General features: G+C 54.8%; 1 protein-coding gene across 1 annotated transcript in view; it reads left to right on the top strand.

Moving 5' to 3' along the window:
• LOC106151042 (uncharacterized) overlaps positions 1-19808 on the top strand; it is a 56098-nt gene extending 36290 nt beyond the window's left edge. The window contains exons 6-11 of the mRNA XM_087013295.1: positions 16558-16785; positions 17229-17436; positions 17559-17781; positions 18118-18499; positions 18744-18951; positions 19077-19808. Of these exons, the coding sequence (XP_086869421.1) occupies positions 16558-16785; positions 17229-17436; positions 17559-17781; positions 18118-18499; positions 18744-18951; positions 19077-19317 (1490 nt within the window). The 3' untranslated portion in view covers positions 19318-19808. The remainder of the gene's footprint in view (positions 1-16557; positions 16786-17228; positions 17437-17558; positions 17782-18117; positions 18500-18743; positions 18952-19076) is intronic.
• Positions 19809-21765: the final 1957 nt, after the last annotated feature.

Here is a 21765-nt window from a genome sequence, read left to right as displayed (position 1 = left end):
CTGCACCTGCCTGGCTGGTTTCACCGGCGACGGCACAGCGTGTGCCGATGTAGACGAATGTGCCCTAGCCACAGATGATTGCGCTGAGAATGCCACATGCGCCAACACCGTGGGCAGTTTCACCTGCACCTGCCTGGCTGGTTTCACCGGCGACGGCACAGCGTGTGCCGATGTAGACGAATGTGCCCTAGCCACAGATGATTGCGCTGAGAATGCCACATGCGCCAACACCGTGGGCAGTTTCACCTGCACCTGCCTGGCTGGTTTCACCGGCGACGGCACAGCGTGTGCCGATGTAGACGAATGTGCCCTAGCCACAGATGATTGCGCTGAGAATGCCACATGCGCCAACACCGTGGGCAGTTTCACCTGCACCTGCCTGGCTGGTTTCACCGGCGACGGCACAGCGTGTGCCGATGTAGACGAATGTGCCCTAGCCACAGATGATTGCGCTGAGAATGCCACATGCGCCAACACCGTGGGCAGTTTCACCTGCACCTGCCTGGCTGGTTTCACCGGCGACGGCACAGCGTGTGCCGATGTAGACGAATGTGCCCTAGCCACAGATGATTGCGCTGAGAATGCCACATGCGCCAACACCGTGGGCAGTTTCACCTGCACCTGCCTGGCTGGTTTCACCGGCGACGGCACAGCGTGTGCCGATGTAGACGAATGTGCCCTAGCCACAGATGATTGCGCTGAGAATGCCACATGCGCCAACACCGTGGGCAGTTTCACCTGCACCTGCCTGGCTGGTTTCACCGGCGACGGCACAGCGTGTGCCGATGTAGACGAATGTGCCCTAGCCACAGATGATTGCGCTGAGAATGCCACATGCGCCAACACCGTGGGCAGTTTCACCTGCACCTGCCTGGCTGGTTTCACCGGCGACGGCACAGCGTGTGCCGATGTAGACGAATGTGCCCTAGCCACAGATGATTGCGCTGAGAATGCCACATGCGCCAACACCGTGGGCAGTTTCACCTGCACCTGCCTGGCTGGTTTCACCGGCGACGGCACAGCGTGTGCCGATGTAGACGAATGTGCCCTAGCCACAGATGATTGCGCTGAGAATGCCACATGCGCCAACACCGTGGGCAGTTTCACCTGCACCTGCCTGGCTGGTTTCACCGGCGACGGCACAGCGTGTGCCGATGTAGACGAATGTGCCCTAGCCACAGATGATTGCGCTGAGAATGCCACATGCGCCAACACCGTGGGCAGTTTCACCTGCACCTGCCTGGCTGGTTTCACCGGCGACGGCACAGCGTGTGCCGATGTAGACGAATGTGCCCTAGCCACAGATGATTGCGCTGAGAATGCCACATGCGCCAACACCGTGGGCAGTTTCACCTGCACCTGCCTGGCTGGTTTCACCGGCGACGGCACAGCGTGTGCCGATGTAGACGAATGTGCCCTAGCCACAGATGATTGCGCTGAGAATGCCACATGCGCCAACACCGTGGGCAGTTTCACCTGCACCTGCCTGGCTGGTTTCACCGGCGACGGCACAGCGTGTGCCGATGTAGACGAATGTGCCCTAGCCACAGATGATTGCGCTGAGAATGCCACATGCGCCAACACCGTGGGCAGTTTCACCTGCACCTGCCTGGCTGGTTTCACCGGCGACGGCACAGCGTGTGCCGATGTAGACGAATGTGCCCTAGCCACAGATGATTGCGCTGAGAATGCCACATGCGCCAACACCGTGGGCAGTTTCACCTGCACCTGCCTGGCTGGTTTCACCGGCGACGGCACAGCGTGTGCCGATGTAGACGAATGTGCCCTAGCCACAGATGATTGCGCTGAGAATGCCACATGCGCCAACACCGTGGGCAGTTTCACCTGCACCTGCCTGGCTGGTTTCACCGGCGACGGCACAGCGTGTGCCGATGTAGACGAATGTGCCCTAGCCACAGATGATTGCGCTGAGAATGCCACATGCGCCAACACCGTGGGCAGTTTCACCTGCACCTGCCTGGCTGGTTTCACCGGCGACGGCACAGCGTGTGCCGATGTAGACGAATGTGCCCTAGCCACAGATGATTGCGCTGAGAATGCCACATGCGCCAACACCGTGGGCAGTTTCACCTGCACCTGCCTGGCTGGTTTCACCGGCGACGGCACAGCGTGTGCCGATGTAGACGAATGTGCCCTAGCCACAGATGATTGCGCTGAGAATGCCACATGCGCCAACACCGTGGGCAGTTTCACCTGCACCTGCCTGGCTGGTTTCACCGGCGACGGCACAGCGTGTGCCGATGTAGACGAATGTGCCCTAGCCACAGATGATTGCGCTGAGAATGCCACATGCGCCAACACCGTGGGCAGTTTACACCTGCACCTGCCTGGCTGGTTTCACCGGCGACGGCACAGCGTGTGCCGATGTAGACGAATGTGCCCTAGCCACAGATGATTGCGCTGAGAATGCCACATGCGCCAACACCGTGGGCAGTTTCACCTGCACCTGCCTGGCTGGTTTCACCGGCGACGGCACAGCGTGTGCCGATGTAGACGAATGTGCCCTAGCCACAGATGATTGCGCTGAGAATGCCACATGCGCCAACACCGTGGGCAGTTTCACCTGCACCTGCCTGGCTGGTTTCACCGGCGACGGCACAGCGTGTGCCGATGTAGACGAATGTGCCCTAGCCACAGATGATTGCGCTGAGAATGCCACATGCGCCAACACCGTGGGCAGTTTCACCTGCACCTGCCTGGCTGGTTTCACCGGCGACGGCACAGCGTGTGCCGATGTAGACGAATGTGCCCTAGCCACAGATGATTGCGCTGAGAATGCCACATGCGCCAACACCGTGGGCAGTTTCACCTGCACCTGCCTGGCTGGTTTCACCGGCGACGGCACAGCGTGTGCCGATGTAGACGAATGTGCCCTAGCCACAGATGATTGCGCTGAGAATGCCACATGCGCCAACACCGTGGGCAGTTTCACCTGCACCTGCCTGGCTGGTTTCACCGGCGACGGCACAGCGTGTGCCGATGTAGACGAATGTGCCCTAGCCACAGATGATTGCGCTGAGAATGCCACATGCGCCAACACCGTGGGCAGTTTCACCTGCACCTGCCTGGCTGGTTTCACCGGCGACGGCACAGCGTGTGCCGATGTAGACGAATGTGCCCTAGCCACAGATGATTGCGCTGAGAATGCCACATGCGCCAACACCGTGGGCAGTTTCACCTGCACCTGCCTGGCTGGTTTCACCGGCGACGGCACAGCGTGTGCCGATGTAGACGAATGTGCCCTAGCCACAGATGATTGCGCTGAGAATGCCACATGCGCCAACACCGTGGGCAGTTTCACCTGCACCTGCCTGGCTGGTTTCACCGGCGACGGCACAGCGTGTGCCGATGTAGACGAATGTGCCCTAGCCACAGATGATTGCGCTGAGAATGCCACATGCGCCAACACCGTGGGCAGTTTCACCTGCACCTGCCTGGCTGGTTTCACCGGCGACGGCACAGCGTGTGCCGATGTAGACGAATGTGCCCTAGCCACAGATGATTGCGCTGAGAATGCCACATGCGCCAACACCGTGGGCAGTTTCACCTGCACCTGCCTGGCTGGTTTCACCGGCGACGGCACAGCGTGTGCCGATGTAGACGAATGTGCCCTAGCCACAGATGATTGCGCTGAGAATGCCACATGCGCCAACACCGTGGGCAGTTTCACCTGCACCTGCCTGGCTGGTTTCACCGGCGACGGCACAGCGTGTGCCGATGTAGACGAATGTGCCCTAGCCACAGATGATTGCGCTGAGAATGCCACATGCGCCAACACCGTGGGCAGTTTCACCTGCACCTGCCTGGCTGGTTTCACCGGCGACGGCACAGCGTGTGCCGATGTAGACGAATGTGCCCTAGCCACAGATGATTGCGCTGAGAATGCCACATGCGCCAACACCGTGGGCAGTTTCACCTGCACCTGCCTGGCTGGTTTCACCGGCGACGGCACAGCGTGTGCCGATGTAGACGAATGTGCCCTAGCCACAGATGATTGCGCTGAGAATGCCACATGCGCCAACACCGTGGGCAGTTTCACCTGCACCTGCCTGGCTGGTTTCACCGGCGACGGCACAGCGTGTGCCGATGTAGACGAATGTGCCCTAGCCACAGATGATTGCGCTGAGAATGCCACATGCGCCAACACCGTGGGCAGTTTCACCTGCACCTGCCTGGCTGGTTTCACCGGCGACGGCACAGCGTGTGCCGATGTAGACGAATGTGCCCTAGCCACAGATGATTGCGCTGAGAATGCCACATGCGCCAACACCGTGGGCAGTTTCACCTGCACCTGCCTGGCTGGTTTCACCGGCGACGGCACAGCGTGTGCCGATGTAGACGAATGTGCCCTAGCCACAGATGATTGCGCTGAGAATGCCACATGCGCCAACACCGTGGGCAGTTTCACCTGCACCTGCCTGGCTGGTTTCACCGGCGACGGCACAGCGTGTGCCGATGTAGACGAATGTGCCCTAGCCACAGATGATTGCGCTGAGAATGCCACATGCGCCAACACCGTGGGCAGTTTCACCTGCACCTGCCTGGCTGGTTTCACCGGCGACGGCACAGCGTGTGCCGATGTAGACGAATGTGCCCTAGCCACAGATGATTGCGCTGAGAATGCCACATGCGCCAACACCGTGGGCAGTTTCACCTGCACCTGCCTGGCTGGTTTCACCGGCGACGGCACAGCGTGTGCCGATGTAGACGAATGTGCCCTAGCCACAGATGATTGCGCTGAGAATGCCACATGCGCCAACACCGTGGGCAGTTTCACCTGCACCTGCCTGGCTGGTTTCACCGGCGACGGCACAGCGTGTGCCGATGTAGACGAATGTGCCCTAGCCACAGATGATTGCGCTGAGAATGCCACATGCGCCAACACCGTGGGCAGTTTCACCTGCACCTGCCTGGCTGGTTTCACCGGCGACGGCACAGCGTGTGCCGATGTAGACGAATGTGCCCTAGCCACAGATGATTGCGCTGAGAATGCCACATGCGCCAACACCGTGGGCAGTTTCACCTGCACCTGCCTGGCTGGTTTCACCGGCGACGGCACAGCGTGTGCCGATGTAGACGAATGTGCCCTAGCCACAGATGATTGCGCTGAGAATGCCACATGCGCCAACACCGTGGGCAGTTTCACCTGCACCTGCCTGGCTGGTTTCACCGGCGACGGCACAGCGTGTGCCGATGTAGACGAATGTGCCCTAGCCACAGATGATTGCGCTGAGAATGCCACATGCGCCAACACCGTGGGCAGTTTCACCTGCACCTGCCTGGCTGGTTTCACCGGCGACGGCACAGCGTGTGCCGATGTAGACGAATGTGCCCTAGCCACAGATGATTGCGCTGAGAATGCCACATGCGCCAACACCGTGGGCAGTTTCACCTGCACCTGCCTGGCTGGTTTCACCGGCGACGGCACAGCGTGTGCCGATGTAGACGAATGTGCCCTAGCCACAGATGATTGCGCTGAGAATGCCACATGCGCCAACACCGTGGGCAGTTTCACCTGCACCTGCCTGGCTGGTTTCACCGGCGACGGCACAGCGTGTGCCGATGTAGACGAATGTGCCCTAGCCACAGATGATTGCGCTGAGAATGCCACATGCGCCAACACCGTGGGCAGTTTCACCTGCACCTGCCTGGCTGGTTTCACCGGCGACGGCACAGCGTGTGCCGATGTAGACGAATGTGCCCTAGCCACAGATGATTGCGCTGAGAATGCCACATGCGCCAACACCGTGGGCAGTTTCACCTGCACCTGCCTGGCTGGTTTCACCGGCGACGGCACAGCGTGTGCCGATGTAGACGAATGTGCCCTAGCCACAGATGATTGCGCTGAGAATGCCACATGCGCCAACACCGTGGGCAGTTTCACCTGCACCTGCCTGGCTGGTTTCACCGGCGACGGCACAGCGTGTGCCGATGTAGACGAATGTGCCCTAGCCACAGATGATTGCGCTGAGAATGCCACATGCGCCAACACCGTGGGCAGTTTCACCTGCACCTGCCTGGCTGGTTTCACCGGCGACGGCACAGCGTGTGCCGATGTAGACGAATGTGCCCTAGCCACAGATGATTGCGCTGAGAATGCCACATGCGCCAACACCGTGGGCAGTTTCACCTGCACCTGCCTGGCTGGTTTCACCGGCGACGGCACAGCGTGTGCCGATGTAGACGAATGTGCCCTAGCCACAGATGATTGCGCTGAGAATGCCACATGCGCCAACACCGTGGGCAGTTTCACCTGCACCTGCCTGGCTGGTTTCACCGGCGACGGCACAGCGTGTGCCGATGTAGACGAATGTGCCCTAGCCACAGATGATTGCGCTGAGAATGCCACATGCGCCAACACCGTGGGCAGTTTCACCTGCACCTGCCTGGCTGGTTTCACCGGCGACGGCACAGCGTGTGCCGATGTAGACGAATGTGCCCTAGCCACAGATGATTGCGCTGAGAATGCCACATGCGCCAACACCGTGGGCAGTTTCACCTGCACCTGCCTGGCTGGTTTCACCGGCGACGGCACAGCGTGTGCCGATGTAGACGAATGTGCCCTAGCCACAGATGATTGCGCTGAGAATGCCACATGCGCCAACACCGTGGGCAGTTTCACCTGCACCTGCCTGGCTGGTTTCACCGGCGACGGCACAGCGTGTGCCGATGTAGACGAATGTGCCCTAGCCACAGATGATTGCGCTGAGAATGCCACATGCGCCAACACCGTGGGCAGTTTCACCTGCACCTGCCTGGCTGGTTTCACCGGCGACGGCACAGCGTGTGCCGATGTAGACGAATGTGCCCTAGCCACAGATGATTGCGCTGAGAATGCCACATGCGCCAACACCGTGGGCAGTTTCACCTGCACCTGCCTGGCTGGTTTCACCGGCGACGGCACAGCGTGTGCCGATGTAGACGAATGTGCCCTAGCCACAGATGATTGCGCTGAGAATGCCACATGCGCCAACACCGTGGGCAGTTTCACCTGCACCTGCCTGGCTGGTTTCACCGGCGACGGCACAGCGTGTGCCGATGTAGACGAATGTGCCCTAGCCACAGATGATTGCGCTGAGAATGCCACATGCGCCAACACCGTGGGCAGTTTCACCTGCACCTGCCTGGCTGGTTTCACCGGCGACGGCACAGCGTGTGCCGATGTAGACGAATGTGCCCTAGCCACAGATGATTGCGCTGAGAATGCCACATGCGCCAACACCGTGGGCAGTTTCACCTGCACCTGCCTGGCTGGTTTCACCGGCGACGGCACAGCGTGTGCCGATGTAGACGAATGTGCCCTAGCCACAGATGATTGCGCTGAGAATGCCACATGCGCCAACACCGTGGGCAGTTTCACCTGCACCTGCCTGGCTGGTTTCACCGGCGACGGCACAGCGTGTGCCGATGTAGACGAATGTGCCCTAGCCACAGATGATTGCGCTGAGAATGCCACATGCGCCAACACCGTGGGCAGTTTCACCTGCACCTGCCTGGCTGGTTTCACCGGCGACGGCACAGCGTGTGCCGATGTAGACGAATGTGCCCTAGCCACAGATGATTGCGCTGAGAATGCCACATGCGCCAACACCGTGGGCAGTTTCACCTGCACCTGCCTGGCTGGTTTCACCGGCGACGGCACAGCGTGTGCCGATGTAGACGAATGTGCCCTAGCCACAGATGATTGCGCTGAGAATGCCACATGCGCCAACACCGTGGGCAGTTTCACCTGCACCTGCCTGGCTGGTTTCACCGGCGACGGCACAGCGTGTGCCGATGTAGACGAATGTGCCCTAGCCACAGATGATTGCGCTGAGAATGCCACATGCGCCAACACCGTGGGCAGTTTCACCTGCACCTGCCTGGCTGGTTTCACCGGCGACGGCACAGCGTGTGCCGATGTAGACGAATGTGCCCTAGCCACAGATGATTGCGCTGAGAATGCCACATGCGCCAACACCGTGGGCAGTTTCACCTGCACCTGCCTGGCTGGTTTCACCGGCGACGGCACAGCGTGTGCCGATGTAGACGAATGTGCCCTAGCCACAGATGATTGCGCTGAGAATGCCACATGCGCCAACACCGTGGGCAGTTTCACCTGCACCTGCCTGGCTGGTTTCACCGGCGACGGCACAGCGTGTGCCGATGTAGACGAATGTGCCCTAGCCACAGATGATTGCGCTGAGAATGCCACATGCGCCAACACCGTGGGCAGTTTCACCTGCACCTGCCTGGCTGGTTTCACCGGCGACGGCACAGCGTGTGCCGATGTAGACGAATGTGCCCTAGCCACAGATGATTGCGCTGAGAATGCCACATGCGCCAACACCGTGGGCAGTTTCACCTGCACCTGCCTGGCTGGTTTCACCGGCGACGGCACAGCGTGTGCCGATGTAGACGAATGTGCCCTAGCCACAGATGATTGCGCTGAGAATGCCACATGCGCCAACACCGTGGGCAGTTTCACCTGCACCTGCCTGGCTGGTTTCACCGGCGACGGCACAGCGTGTGCCGATGTAGACGAATGTGCCCTAGCCACAGATGATTGCGCTGAGAATGCCACATGCGCCAACACCGTGGGCAGTTTCACCTGCACCTGCCTGGCTGGTTTCACCGGCGACGGCACAGCGTGTGCCGATGTAGACGAATGTGCCCTAGCCACAGATGATTGCGCTGAGAATGCCACATGCGCCAACACCGTGGGCAGTTTCACCTGCACCTGCCTGGCTGGTTTCACCGGCGACGGCACAGCGTGTGCCGATGTAGACGAATGTGCCCTAGCCACAGATGATTGCGCTGAGAATGCCACATGCGCCAACACCGTGGGCAGTTTCACCTGCACCTGCCTGGCTGGTTTCACCGGCGACGGCACAGCGTGTGCCGATGTAGACGAATGTGCCCTAGCCACAGATGATTGCGCTGAGAATGCCACATGCGCCAACACCGTGGGCAGTTTCACCTGCACCTGCCTGGCTGGTTTCACCGGCGACGGCACAGCGTGTGCCGATGTAGACGAATGTGCCCTAGCCACAGATGATTGCGCTGAGAATGCCACATGCGCCAACACCGTGGGCAGTTTCACCTGCACCTGCCTGGCTGGTTTCACCGGCGACGGCACAGCGTGTGCCGATGTAGACGAATGTGCCCTAGCCACAGATGATTGCGCTGAGAATGCCACATGCGCCAACACCGTGGGCAGTTTCACCTGCACCTGCCTGGCTGGTTTCACCGGCGACGGCACAGCGTGTGCCGATGTAGACGAATGTGCCCTAGCCACAGATGATTGCGCTGAGAATGCCACATGCGCCAACACCGTGGGCAGTTTCACCTGCACCTGCCTGGCTGGTTTCACCGGCGACGGCACAGCGTGTGCCGATGTAGACGAATGTGCCCTAGCCACAGATGATTGCGCTGAGAATGCCACATGCGCCAACACCGTGGGCAGTTTCACCTGCACCTGCCTGGCTGGTTTCACCGGCGACGGCACAGCGTGTGCCGATGTAGACGAATGTGCCCTAGCCACAGATGATTGCGCTGAGAATGCCACATGCGCCAACACCGTGGGCAGTTTCACCTGCACCTGCCTGGCTGGTTTCACCGGCGACGGCACAGCGTGTGCCGATGTAGACGAATGTGCCCTAGCCACAGATGATTGCGCTGAGAATGCCACATGCGCCAACACCGTGGGCAGTTTCACCTGCACCTGCCTGGCTGGTTTCACCGGCGACGGCACAGCGTGTGCCGATGTAGACGAATGTGCCCTAGCCACAGATGATTGCGCTGAGAATGCCACATGCGCCAACACCGTGGGCAGTTTCACCTGCACCTGCCTGGCTGGTTTCACCGGCGACGGCACAGCGTGTGCCGATGTAGACGAATGTGCCCTAGCCACAGATGATTGCGCTGAGAATGCCACATGCGCCAACACCGTGGGCAGTTTCACCTGCACCTGCCTGGCTGGTTTCACCGGCGACGGCACAGCGTGTGCCGATGTAGACGAATGTGCCCTAGCCACAGATGATTGCGCTGAGAATGCCACATGCGCCAACACCGTGGGCAGTTTCACCTGCACCTGCCTGGCTGGTTTCACCGGCGACGGCACAGCGTGTGCCGATGTAGACGAATGTGCCCTAGCCACAGATGATTGCGCTGAGAATGCCACATGCGCCAACACCGTGGGCAGTTTCACCTGCACCTGCCTGGCTGGTTTCACCGGCGACGGCACAGCGTGTGCCGATGTAGACGAATGTGCCCTAGCCACAGATGATTGCGCTGAGAATGCCACATGCGCCAACACCGTGGGCAGTTTCACCTGCACCTGCCTGGCTGGTTTCACCGGCGACGGCACAGCGTGTGCCGATGTAGACGAATGTGCCCTAGCCACAGATGATTGCGCTGAGAATGCCACATGCGCCAACACCGTGGGCAGTTTCACCTGCACCTGCCTGGCTGGTTTCACCGGCGACGGCACAGCGTGTGCCGATGTAGACGAATGTGCCCTAGCCACAGATGATTGCGCTGAGAATGCCACATGCGCCAACACCGTGGGCAGTTTCACCTGCACCTGCCTGGCTGGTTTCACCGGCGACGGCACAGCGTGTGCCGATGTAGACGAATGTGCCCTAGCCACAGATGATTGCGCTGAGAATGCCACATGCGCCAACACCGTGGGCAGTTTCACCTGCACCTGCCTGGCTGGTTTCACCGGCGACGGCACAGCGTGTGCCGATGTAGACGAATGTGCCCTAGCCACAGATGATTGCGCTGAGAATGCCACATGCGCCAACACCGTGGGCAGTTTCACCTGCACCTGCCTGGCTGGTTTCACCGGCGACGGCACAGCGTGTGCCGATGTAGACGAATGTGCCCTAGCCACAGATGATTGCGCTGAGAATGCCACATGCGCCAACACCGTGGGCAGTTTCACCTGCACCTGCCTGGCTGGTTTCACCGGCGACGGCACAGCGTGTGCCGATGTAGACGAATGTGCCCTAGCCACAGATGATTGCGCTGAGAATGCCACATGCGCCAACACCGTGGGCAGTTTCACCTGCACCTGCCTGGCTGGTTTCACCGGCGACGGCACAGCGTGTGCCGATGTAGACGAATGTGCCCTAGCCACAGATGATTGCGCTGAGAATGCCACATGCGCCAACACCGTGGGCAGTTTCACCTGCACCTGCCTGGCTGGTTTCACCGGCGACGGCACAGCGTGTGCCGATGTAGACGAATGTGCCCTAGCCACAGATGATTGCGCTGAGAATGCCACATGCGCCAACACCGTGGGCAGTTTCACCTGCACCTGCCTGGCTGGTTTCACCGGCGACGGCACAGCGTGTGCCGATGTAGACGAATGTGCCCTAGCCACAGATGATTGCGCTGAGAATGCCACATGCGCCAACACCGTGGGCAGTTTCACCTGCACCTGCCTGGCTGGTTTCACCGGCGACGGCACAGCGTGTGCCGATGTAGACGAATGTGCCCTAGCCACAGATGATTGCGCTGAGAATGCCACATGCGCCAACACCGTGGGCAGTTTCACCTGCACCTGCCTGGCTGGTTTCACCGGCGACGGCACAGCGTGTGCCGATGTAGACGAATGTGCCCTAGCCACAGATGATTGCGCTGAGAATGCCACATGCGCCAACACCGTGGGCAGTTTCACCTGCACCTGCCTGGCTGGTTTCACCGGCGACGGCACAGCGTGTGCCGATGTAGACGAATGTGCCCTAGCCACAGATGATTGCGCTGAGAATGCCACATGCGCCAACACCGTGGGCAGTTTCACCTGCACCTGCCTGGCTGGTTTCACCGGCGACGGCACAGCGTGTGCCGATGTAGACGAATGTGCCCTAGCCACAGATGATTGCGCTGAGAATGCCACATGCGCCAACACCGTGGGCAGTTTCACCTGCACCTGCCTGGCTGGTTTCACCGGCGACGGCACAGCGTGTGCCGATGTAGACGAATGTGCCCTAGCCACAGATGATTGCGCTGAGAATGCCACATGCGCCAACACCGTGGGCAGTTTCACCTGCACCTGCCTGGCTGGTTTCACCGGCGACGGCACAGCGTGTGCCGATGTAGACGAATGTGCCCTAGCCACAGATGATTGCGCTGAGAATGCCACATGCGCCAACACCGTGGGCAGTTTCACCTGCACCTGCCTGGCTGGTTTCACCGGCGACGGCACAGCGTGTGCCGATGTAGACGAATGTGCCCTAGCCACAGATGATTGCGCTGAGAATGCCACATGCGCCAACACCGTGGGCAGTTTCACCTGCACCTGCCTGGCTGGTTTCACCGGCGACGGCACAGCGTGTGCCGATGTAGACGAATGTGCCCTAGCCACAGATGATTGCGCTGAGAATGCCACATGCGCCAACACCGTGGGCAGTTTCACCTGCACCTGCCTGGCTGGTTTCACCGGCGACGGCACAGCGTGTGCCGATGTAGACGAATGTGCCCTAGCCACAGATGATTGCGCTGAGAATGCCACATGCGCCAACACCGTGGGCAGTTTCACCTGCACCTGCCTGGCTGGTTTCACCGGCGACGGCACAGCGTGTGCCGATGTAGACGAATGTGCCCTAGCCACAGATGATTGCGCTGAGAATGCCACATGCGCCAACACCGTGGGCAGTTTCACCTGCACCTGCCTGGCTGGTTTCACCGGCGACGGCACAGCGTGTGCCGATGTAGACGAATGTGCCCTAGCCACAGATGATTGCGCTGAGAATGCCACATGCGCCAACACCGTGGGCAGTTTCACCTGCACCTGCCTGGCTGGTTTCACCGGCGACGGCACAGCGTGTGCCGATGTAGACGAATGTGCCCTAGCCACAGATGATTGCGCTGAGAATGCCACATGCGCCAACACCGTGGGCAGTTTCACCTGCACCTGCCTGGCTGGTTTCACCGGCGACGGCACAGCGTGTGCCGATGTAGACGAATGTGCCCTAGCCACAGATGATTGCGCTGAGAATGCCACATGCGCCAACACCGTGGGCAGTTTCACCTGCACCTGCCTGGCTGGTTTCACCGGCGACGGCACAGCGTGTGCCGATGTAGACGAATGTGCCCTAGCCACAGATGATTGCGCTGAGAATGCCACATGCGCCAACACCGTGGGCAGTTTCACCTGCACCTGCCTGGCTGGTTTCACCGGCGACGGCACAGCGTGTGCCGATGTAGACGAATGTGCCCTAGCCACAGATGATTGCGCTGAGAATGCCACATGCGCCAACACCGTGGGCAGTTTCACCTGCACCTGCCTGGCTGGTTTCACCGGCGACGGCACAGCGTGTGCCGATGTAGACGAATGTGCCCTAGCCACAGATGATTGCGCTGAGAATGCCACATGCGCCAACACCGTGGGCAGTTTCACCTGCACCTGCCTGGCTGGTTTCACCGGCGACGGCACAGCGTGTGCCGATGTAGACGAATGTGCCCTAGCCACAGATGATTGCGCTGAGAATGCCACATGCGCCAACACCGTGGGCAGTTTCACCTGCACCTGCCTGGCTGGTTTCACCGGCGACGGCACAGCGTGTGCCGATGTAGACGAATGTGCCCTAGCCACAGATGATTGCGCTGAGAATGCCACATGCGCCAACACCGTGGGCAGTTTCACCTGCACCTGCCTGGCTGGTTTCACCGGCGACGGCACAGCGTGTGCCGATGTAGACGAATGTGCCCTAGCCACAGATGATTGCGCTGAGAATGCCACATGCGCCAACACCGTGGGCAGTTTCACCTGCACCTGCCTGGCTGGTTTCACCGGCGACGGCACAGCGTGTGCCGATGTAGACGAATGTGCCCTAGCCACAGATGATTGCGCTGAGAATGCCACATGCGCCAACACCGTGGGCAGTTTCACCTGCACCTGCCTGGCTGGTTTCACCGGCGACGGCACAGCGTGTGCCGATGTAGACGAATGTGCCCTAGCCACAGATGATTGCGCTGAGAATGCCACATGCGCCAACACCGTGGGCAGTTTCACCTGCACCTGCCTGGCTGGTTTCACCGGCGACGGCACAGCGTGTGCCGATGTAGACGAATGTGCCCTAGCCACAGATGATTGCGCTGAGAATGCCACATGCGCCAACACCGTGGGCAGTTTCACCTGCACCTGCCTGGCTGGTTTCACCGGCGACGGCACAGCGTGTGCCGATGTAGACGAATGTGCCCTAGCCACAGATGATTGCGCTGAGAATGCCACATGCGCCAACACCGTGGGCAGTTTCACCTGCACCTGCCTGGCTGGTTTCACCGGCGACGGCACAGCGTGTGCCGATGTAGACGAATGTGCCCTAGCCACAGATGATTGCGCTGAGAATGCCACATGCGCCAACACCGTGGGCAGTTTCACCTGCACCTGCCTGGCTGGTTTCACCGGCGACGGCACAGCGTGTGCCGATGTAGACGAATGTGCCCTAGCCACAGATGATTGCGCTGAGAATGCCACATGCGCCAACACCGTGGGCAGTTTCACCTGCACCTGCCTGGCTGGTTTCACCGGCGACGGCACAGCGTGTGCCGATGTAGACGAATGTGCCCTAGCCACAGATGATTGCGCTGAGAATGCCACATGCGCCAACACCGTGGGCAGTTTCACCTGCACCTGCCTGGCTGGTTTCACCGGCGACGGCACAGCGTGTGCCGATGTAGACGAATGTGCCCTAGCCACAGATGATTGCGCTGAGAATGCCACATGCGCCAACACCGTGGGCAGTTTCACCTGCACCTGCCTGGCTGGTTTCACCGGCGACGGCACAGCGTGTGCCGATGTAGACGAATGTGCCCTAGCCACAGATGATTGCGCTGAGAATGCCACATGCGCCAACACCGTGGGCAGTTTCACCTGCACCTGCCTGGCTGGTTTCACCGGCGACGGCACAGCGTGTGCCGATGTAGACGAATGTGCCCTAGCCACAGATGATTGCGCTGAGAATGCCACATGCGCCAACACCGTGGGCAGTTTCACCTGCACCTGCCTGGCTGGTTTCACCGGCGACGGCACAGCGTGTGCCGATGTAGACGAATGTGCCCTAGCCACAGATGATTGCGCTGAGAATGCCACATGCGCCAACACCGTGGGCAGTTTCACCTGCACCTGCCTGGCTGGTTTCACCGGCGACGGCACAGCGTGTGCCGATGTAGACGAATGTGCCCTAGCCACAGATGATTGCGCTGAGAATGCCACATGCGCCAACACCGTGGGCAGTTTCACCTGCACCTGCCTGGCTGGTTTCACCGGCGACGGCACAGCGTGTGCCGATGTAGACGAATGTGCCCTAGCCACAGATGATTGCGCTGAGAATGCCACATGCGCCAACACCGTGGGCAGTTTCACCTGCACCTGCCTGGCTGGTTTCACCGGCGACGGCACAGCGTGTGCCGATGTAGACGAATGTGCCCTAGCCACAGATGATTGCGCTGAGAATGCCACATGCGCCAACACCGTGGGCAGTTTCACCTGCACCTGCCTGGCTGGTTTCACCGGCGACGGCACAGCGTGTGCCGATGTAGACGAATGTGCCCTAGCCACAGATGATTGCGCTGAGAATGCCACATGCGCCAACACCGTGGGCAGTTTCACCTGCACCTGCCTGGCTGGTTTCACCGGCGACGGCACAGCGTGTGCCGATGTAGACGAATGTGCCCTAGCCACAGATGATTGCGCTGAGAATGCCACATGCGCCAACACCGTGGGCAGTTTCACCTGCACCTGCCTGGCTGGTTTCACCGGCGACGGCACAGCGTGTGCCGATGTAGACGAATGTGCCCTAGCCACAGATGATTGCGCTGAGAATGCCACATGCGCCAACACCGTGGGCAGTTTCACCTGCACCTGCCTGGCTGGTTTCACCGGCGACGGCACAGCGTGTGCCGATGTAGACGAATGTGCCCTAGCCACAGATGATTGCGCTGAGAATGCCACATGCGCCAACACCGTGGGCAGTTTCACCTGCACCTGCCTGGCTGGTTTCACCGGCGACGGCACAGCGTGTGCCGATGTAGACGAATGTGCCCTAGCCACAGATGATTGCGCTGAGAATGCCACATGCGCCAACACCGTGGGCAGTTTCACCTGCACCTGCCTGGCTGGTTTCACCGGCGACGGCACAGCGTGTGCCGATGTAGACGAATGTGCCCTAGCCACAGATGATTGCGCTGAGAATGCCACATGCGCCAACACCGTGGGCAGTTTCACCTGCACCTGCCTGGCTGGTTTCACCGGCGACGGCACAGCGTGTGCCGATGTAGACGAATGTGCCCTAGCCACAGATGATTGCGCTGAGAATGCCACATGCGCCAACACCGTGGGCAGTTTCACCTGCACCTGCCTGGCTGGTTTCACCGGCGACGGCACAGCGTGTGCCGATGTAGACGAATGTGCCCTAGCCACAGATGATTGCGCTGAGAATGCCACATGCGCCAACACCGTGGGCAGTTTCACCTGCACCTGCCTGGCTGGTTTCACCGGCGACGGCACAGCGTGTGCCGATGTAGACGAATGTGCCCTAGCCACAGATGATTGCGCTGAGAATGCCACATGCGCCAACACCGTGGGCAGTTTCACCTGCACCTGCCTGGCTGGTTTCACCGGCGACGGCACAGCGTGTGCCGATGTAGACGAATGTGCCCTAGCCACAGATGATTGCGCTGAGAATGCCACATGCGCCAACACCGTGGGCAGTTTCACCTGCACCTGTCTAGTTGGTTTCAGCGGCGACGGCACAAATTGTGATGATATCAGAAGTAAGGCTTTTGAAATAACTTATCTTTTTCTGTAGCTATATTTACACACGTTTTCTTTGCAGCTGCTGGACACTTGAATATTTGATATTTGAATCTTATTATTCTCATGGAACTTTTCTTTTGTCAGGTGGTAAAATCTGACATTTGTCTTTTTTCTTCCGTGTTAACACTACTGAAATTCTTATTAACTTCATTTTAGTCACACTGTGTTCATACAATAAAATTAATATCTTGTTTCTTAAATACTTTTTACTTTCATGAAATTCTGACAAATGAGCACTTGAAATGATCCAAACAATTCTGGATATAAAGTTTTTTGGAAATAGCGTGGTTAAATGTGGCCATGAGATACTTTTCTGTCTTTTCAACTGTATTGAAGCTACATTGTGTTCATATAATGAAATCATTTTAAGTTTCCAAGTAGTTTTTCACCTTTTTTGCAGCTTGCATTGTTGGACCACCAGGAACAGAATTTTGGTTCAGCACAAACGATGGTACAAAATGTTTGAATTATTTTACTCCTAATGGCAACACTGGAATCACCTTTGCCGCCGCCAGTACTTTTTGTACACAACAAGCGACGGGGGCCACTCTTGCCATTATACTAAACCAAGACGAGCAAAACAAGGCAGAAAGCCTTATTCCAACCAGGTAAGCAAATGCGTTTGAAATTTGTTTTTCTCCATCATTTATAAAGAGTGCTTAGAATGGATTTCGCTTTATATTCTATTTAGTTCTTTTTTTAAATATTGTGTTTTGTGACATCATTGCAGCTCATCGTTAATACTGCACTGGATAGGACTTGAGAAGTTCACCACCGGTAGCTGGCAATGGACAGATGGCACGTCTTTAGGATACATAAACTGGGATGGAAGTGGAGGGGGAACTGATCCAACTAATGCCGCTAAGAGCTGTGGGGCCATTAACACTAAAAATTTTCCTCTTGTTAAGTGGAAAGACCAAAGCTGCGATGCCAGCGGAAATGTCATTTGTCAAGTAACAGCGCCTTTATAGAATTGGTCTTTTTCAAAGTAATGAGGTTACAAGATCGGTTGACATTCACTATCTACTAACTAACATGTGTACACAAATCAATATTCTAAATTTGTAATGCACTTTGATCATATTTTTGACAACAACGTCCATTTAGAAAAAGAGAATACTAAATTGTCGGAAATTTTTTTCATAATTTTTACAGGAAGTGACTATCAACAAATATTGGCTAAAACTGACATTTAGCACACTAATGTAGCCAATTTCAGGAGTTAACTTTCAAAAACATGTGAAACACAATATTGAATTATATTTGATTTTTTTTTTAATCCAACTAAGGTCACTCAGTTCGAAAACCAATGTTTCTCCAATACTTGTGCTGAAAATGCAACTTGCTCGAACACTGTGGACGGTTTCACCTGCACCTGCCTGGCTGGTTTCACCGGCAACGGAACAACGTGTGATGATATAGATGAATGTGCCCTAGCCACAGATGATTGCGCTGAGAATGCCACATGCGCCAACACCGTGGGCAGTTTCACCTGCACCTGCCTGGCTGGTTTCACCGGCGACGGCACAGCGTGTGCCGATGTAGACGAATGTGCCTTAGCCACAGATGATTGCGCTGAGAATGCCACATGCACCAACACCGTGGGCAGTTTCACGTGCACCTGCCACATTGGTTTCAGCGGCGACGGCACAACTTGTGATGATATCAGAAGTAAGAAAAAAATTTAGGGATGTTTACACTCCCTTTCATTGCAGATATTGGAGAAGCAACGCACTGTTGACCTGATTAGTCGATATACGGAATTTGTTTTTCTCTTGGAACACTTTCGCTGGTCAGATGGTTAAGTGAGACCTTTGTCTTATTTTTTTACCGGGTTCATTCTCCTGAAGATCTTATTACAATGAGTAATTGGTAAGTTGGTAAGTTTGCTTATTGTATTTCACCTTTTTTGCAGCATGCATTTTGGGACCACCAGGAACAGAATTTTGGTTCAGCACAAACGATGGTACAAAATGTTTGAATTATTTTACTCCTAATGGCAACACTGGAATCACCTTTGCCGCCGCCAGTACTTTTTGTACACAACAAGCGACGGGGGCCACTCTTGCCATTATACTAAACCAAGACGAGCAAAACAAGGCAGAAAGCCTTATTCCAACCAGGTAAGCGAAATGCGTTTTAAATTTGTTTCTCTCCGCCAGTTATAAAGAGTGCTTAGAATGAATTTTCCCTTCATATTCTATTTAGTTCTTTTTTGAAATATTGTGTTTTTGTGACATCATTGCAGCTCATCGTTAATCCTGCACTGGATAGGACTTGAGAAGTTCACCACCGGTAGCTGGCAATGGACAGATGGCACGTCTTTAGGATACATAAACTGGGATGGAAGTGGAGGGGGAACTGATCCAACCAATGCCGCTAAGAGCTGTGGGGCCATAAACACTAAAAACTTTCCTCTTGTTAAGTGGAAAGACCAAAGCTGCGATGCCAGCGGAAATGTCATTTGTCAAGTAACAGCGTCTTTATAGAATTGGTCTTTTTAAAAATAATCAGGTTACAAGATCGGTAGACATTCATTATCTATTTACTAACATGTGTACACAAATCAATATTCAAAATTTGTAATACACTTTGATCATATCTTTTTGACAACAAAGCCCATCAAGAAAAAATGAATACATTTTCCTTTTTACTAAATTTTCGGAAAAGTTTAAAATAAGAATTAAACTGCGATGCTGTCGGAAATGTCATGTGTGAAGTTAGAACGGCTTTATAGAATCGAACAAATAATCAGAATTCGAACTTCACTTTCTTTGATAAGTTTCTTCAACAAGTAATCTCCAGAAAGAAAAACGAGTATTTTTGCTCTTATTTCTACAGTTTGCCTATCATTTATAATTATTTTGACAAATACCGTATAATATTACTGGAGCCTAACTAAAGACATTAAATGAGGATAATACGAATAATTTGACACAAAAAGGTGCCCCTCTTGAACAATAAAGTTTGTTAGTTTCAAGGTGAAATCTTTGGTTTCTTAGAATAAGCTGGCTTACGAGTGTTTCGAAAATCTTAAGACATTTTTGAAGTCTTCGACTTTTGCAGGTACAATATTAAGACTACTTGAAAACTGTCAAAGTTCTATTTAAAAAATACTACAATTTTAATTGTAAAAGCATACAAAAGAATAAGTAAAAGAATAATTCATTGAGGAAAACTGCAAAGCTCTCCAAAATATTCTTAAATGCAACAACGGTACGTTTGTTTACAGTCTACAGCAGCCCTTAATACGCAGTGGTGTTTCTACAACTACGTATTCATTTTGGGTCAGGTGTTATTATTAAATGTTATTATTAAATATTTTATTAGTCCACAATTTTTTTTTATTTTTATGGATGACATCCTACACGCGCACCGACTTTCGTCCGTTCTCCAAAAAATAAAATGACCCCCCACGAAGTCGGTTGTCGCAAACGTCGTTATTGAATTTGCCGGAAAATAAGCTTTCTGCGCATGCGTACTATCGCCCCGTGGAAATATGTCCGCTTTGCCGTCAAATTCATCTCTAGGATTACTTTCAAATTACACGACAATAAAGGGTACCGGAGAAGATTGGCATTGGTCAGAATTGTGCCGGAAGTGTGACGTCAAATGGTGTAAGAAGCGAAGCTGAGTGGTCATTTTAACCTGGAGGTGAACGGGAGAGAAGACGTGTAGTCGGAAGAAAAAAACGTTTTCTAAACAACATGGTTAGATAACTCTCTTTTTTTACGCATTTTGGACAGAGAATACTTGTAGAAATAATAGATGCATGATATGAAAACGTGACACGGAACTTGAAGGTGCAAAGTCGTGCTTAATTTGCGGTCAACTTGTTTTGAAATGAATGCTGCATCGACCGCCAGCGCGACAAAGAGCGTAAAGGGAAAATAATTCCCGGGAGTCTATAAATCGTTGTCATGTGGAAATTTGGCATTAATATAATCTGATATGTCCATATCTAAGTATTTTGGGGTGTTTTATGGTATGGGCTGCAATTATAACGATGTTATAGAGGTCTTGAAGGACCTTGTTAAAACCAGGAAGTAGTTCGTAATTAACGACTGAACCGTACCGATCTCCGACTGCTGTGCAAAGCTGTATCTTTTTTTCAATACTTTAACGAATTTTTAGATCTTTATTTGTCCATCTGATATGAAATTCCACACATATGAGCACACTAATACACCTTTTACACTGGGGTAGGCATAAATCAGTGACAAATGCCAAGACAAAGGTGACATTCTGACAGCCTCTTATCTGAGCTAAAAATCACAAGTACGCGACTGGCATTTAATGGCATCTTACAGCTAATTACCTGTCAAAATGGTCTTGACTTGCACATTGATTGCTGTGCAGTAGCTCATTTGTTATTAATTGTTCAGTACTTATTATGCTACTTTTAATTTTATAGTCTCAGGAACTGTTGTGTGCCTCTTTGCCCCAGTGGCCCACTTTCCCAAGATGGGAAGCTGTCCTACCATACATTTCCAGTAGATGAAAAACTGAAAAAGTAGTGGATAGTGAGCATCAAGCGTGATTTAGGGAAGTTATTTCAGGTATATATTTTTCAGGGGGATGGTGGCGAGGGGCTATACTTAGTGACAGGAAAAAAGATATTCTGTCATTTGTAATGGTTTTGCTCTGATAAGTTACATGGGTTTTGATTATTGTTGATTTAATATATAGTAAATGTTATATTTATATTAAACAATTACTACATTTTTTGTGTAAAAAATGATGAAATTGTTTAAACACTGTCATAATTAGAGTTAAGTTTTTCGGATTTTATATTCCAATCAAATTTTCTCATGTATCCTTAAAAGAAGGTTTTTAGTTACATAAATGCATTCACATATGAAGTATTATAAAGCACCATTTGGTAAAACGATTCTCACAGGTAGATAAGATGTAACATTACCAATTTCTATAGGCTA

Source organism: Lingula anatina, chromosome 5 (genome assembly GCF_051362555.1).
Source record: "Lingula anatina isolate TDL-2025a chromosome 5, LinAna3.0, whole genome shotgun sequence".
In the NCBI taxonomy this organism is placed as follows: domain Eukaryota; kingdom Metazoa; phylum Brachiopoda; class Lingulata; order Lingulida; family Lingulidae; genus Lingula; species Lingula anatina.
This window is presented reverse-complemented; position numbering and strand designations above follow the sequence as displayed.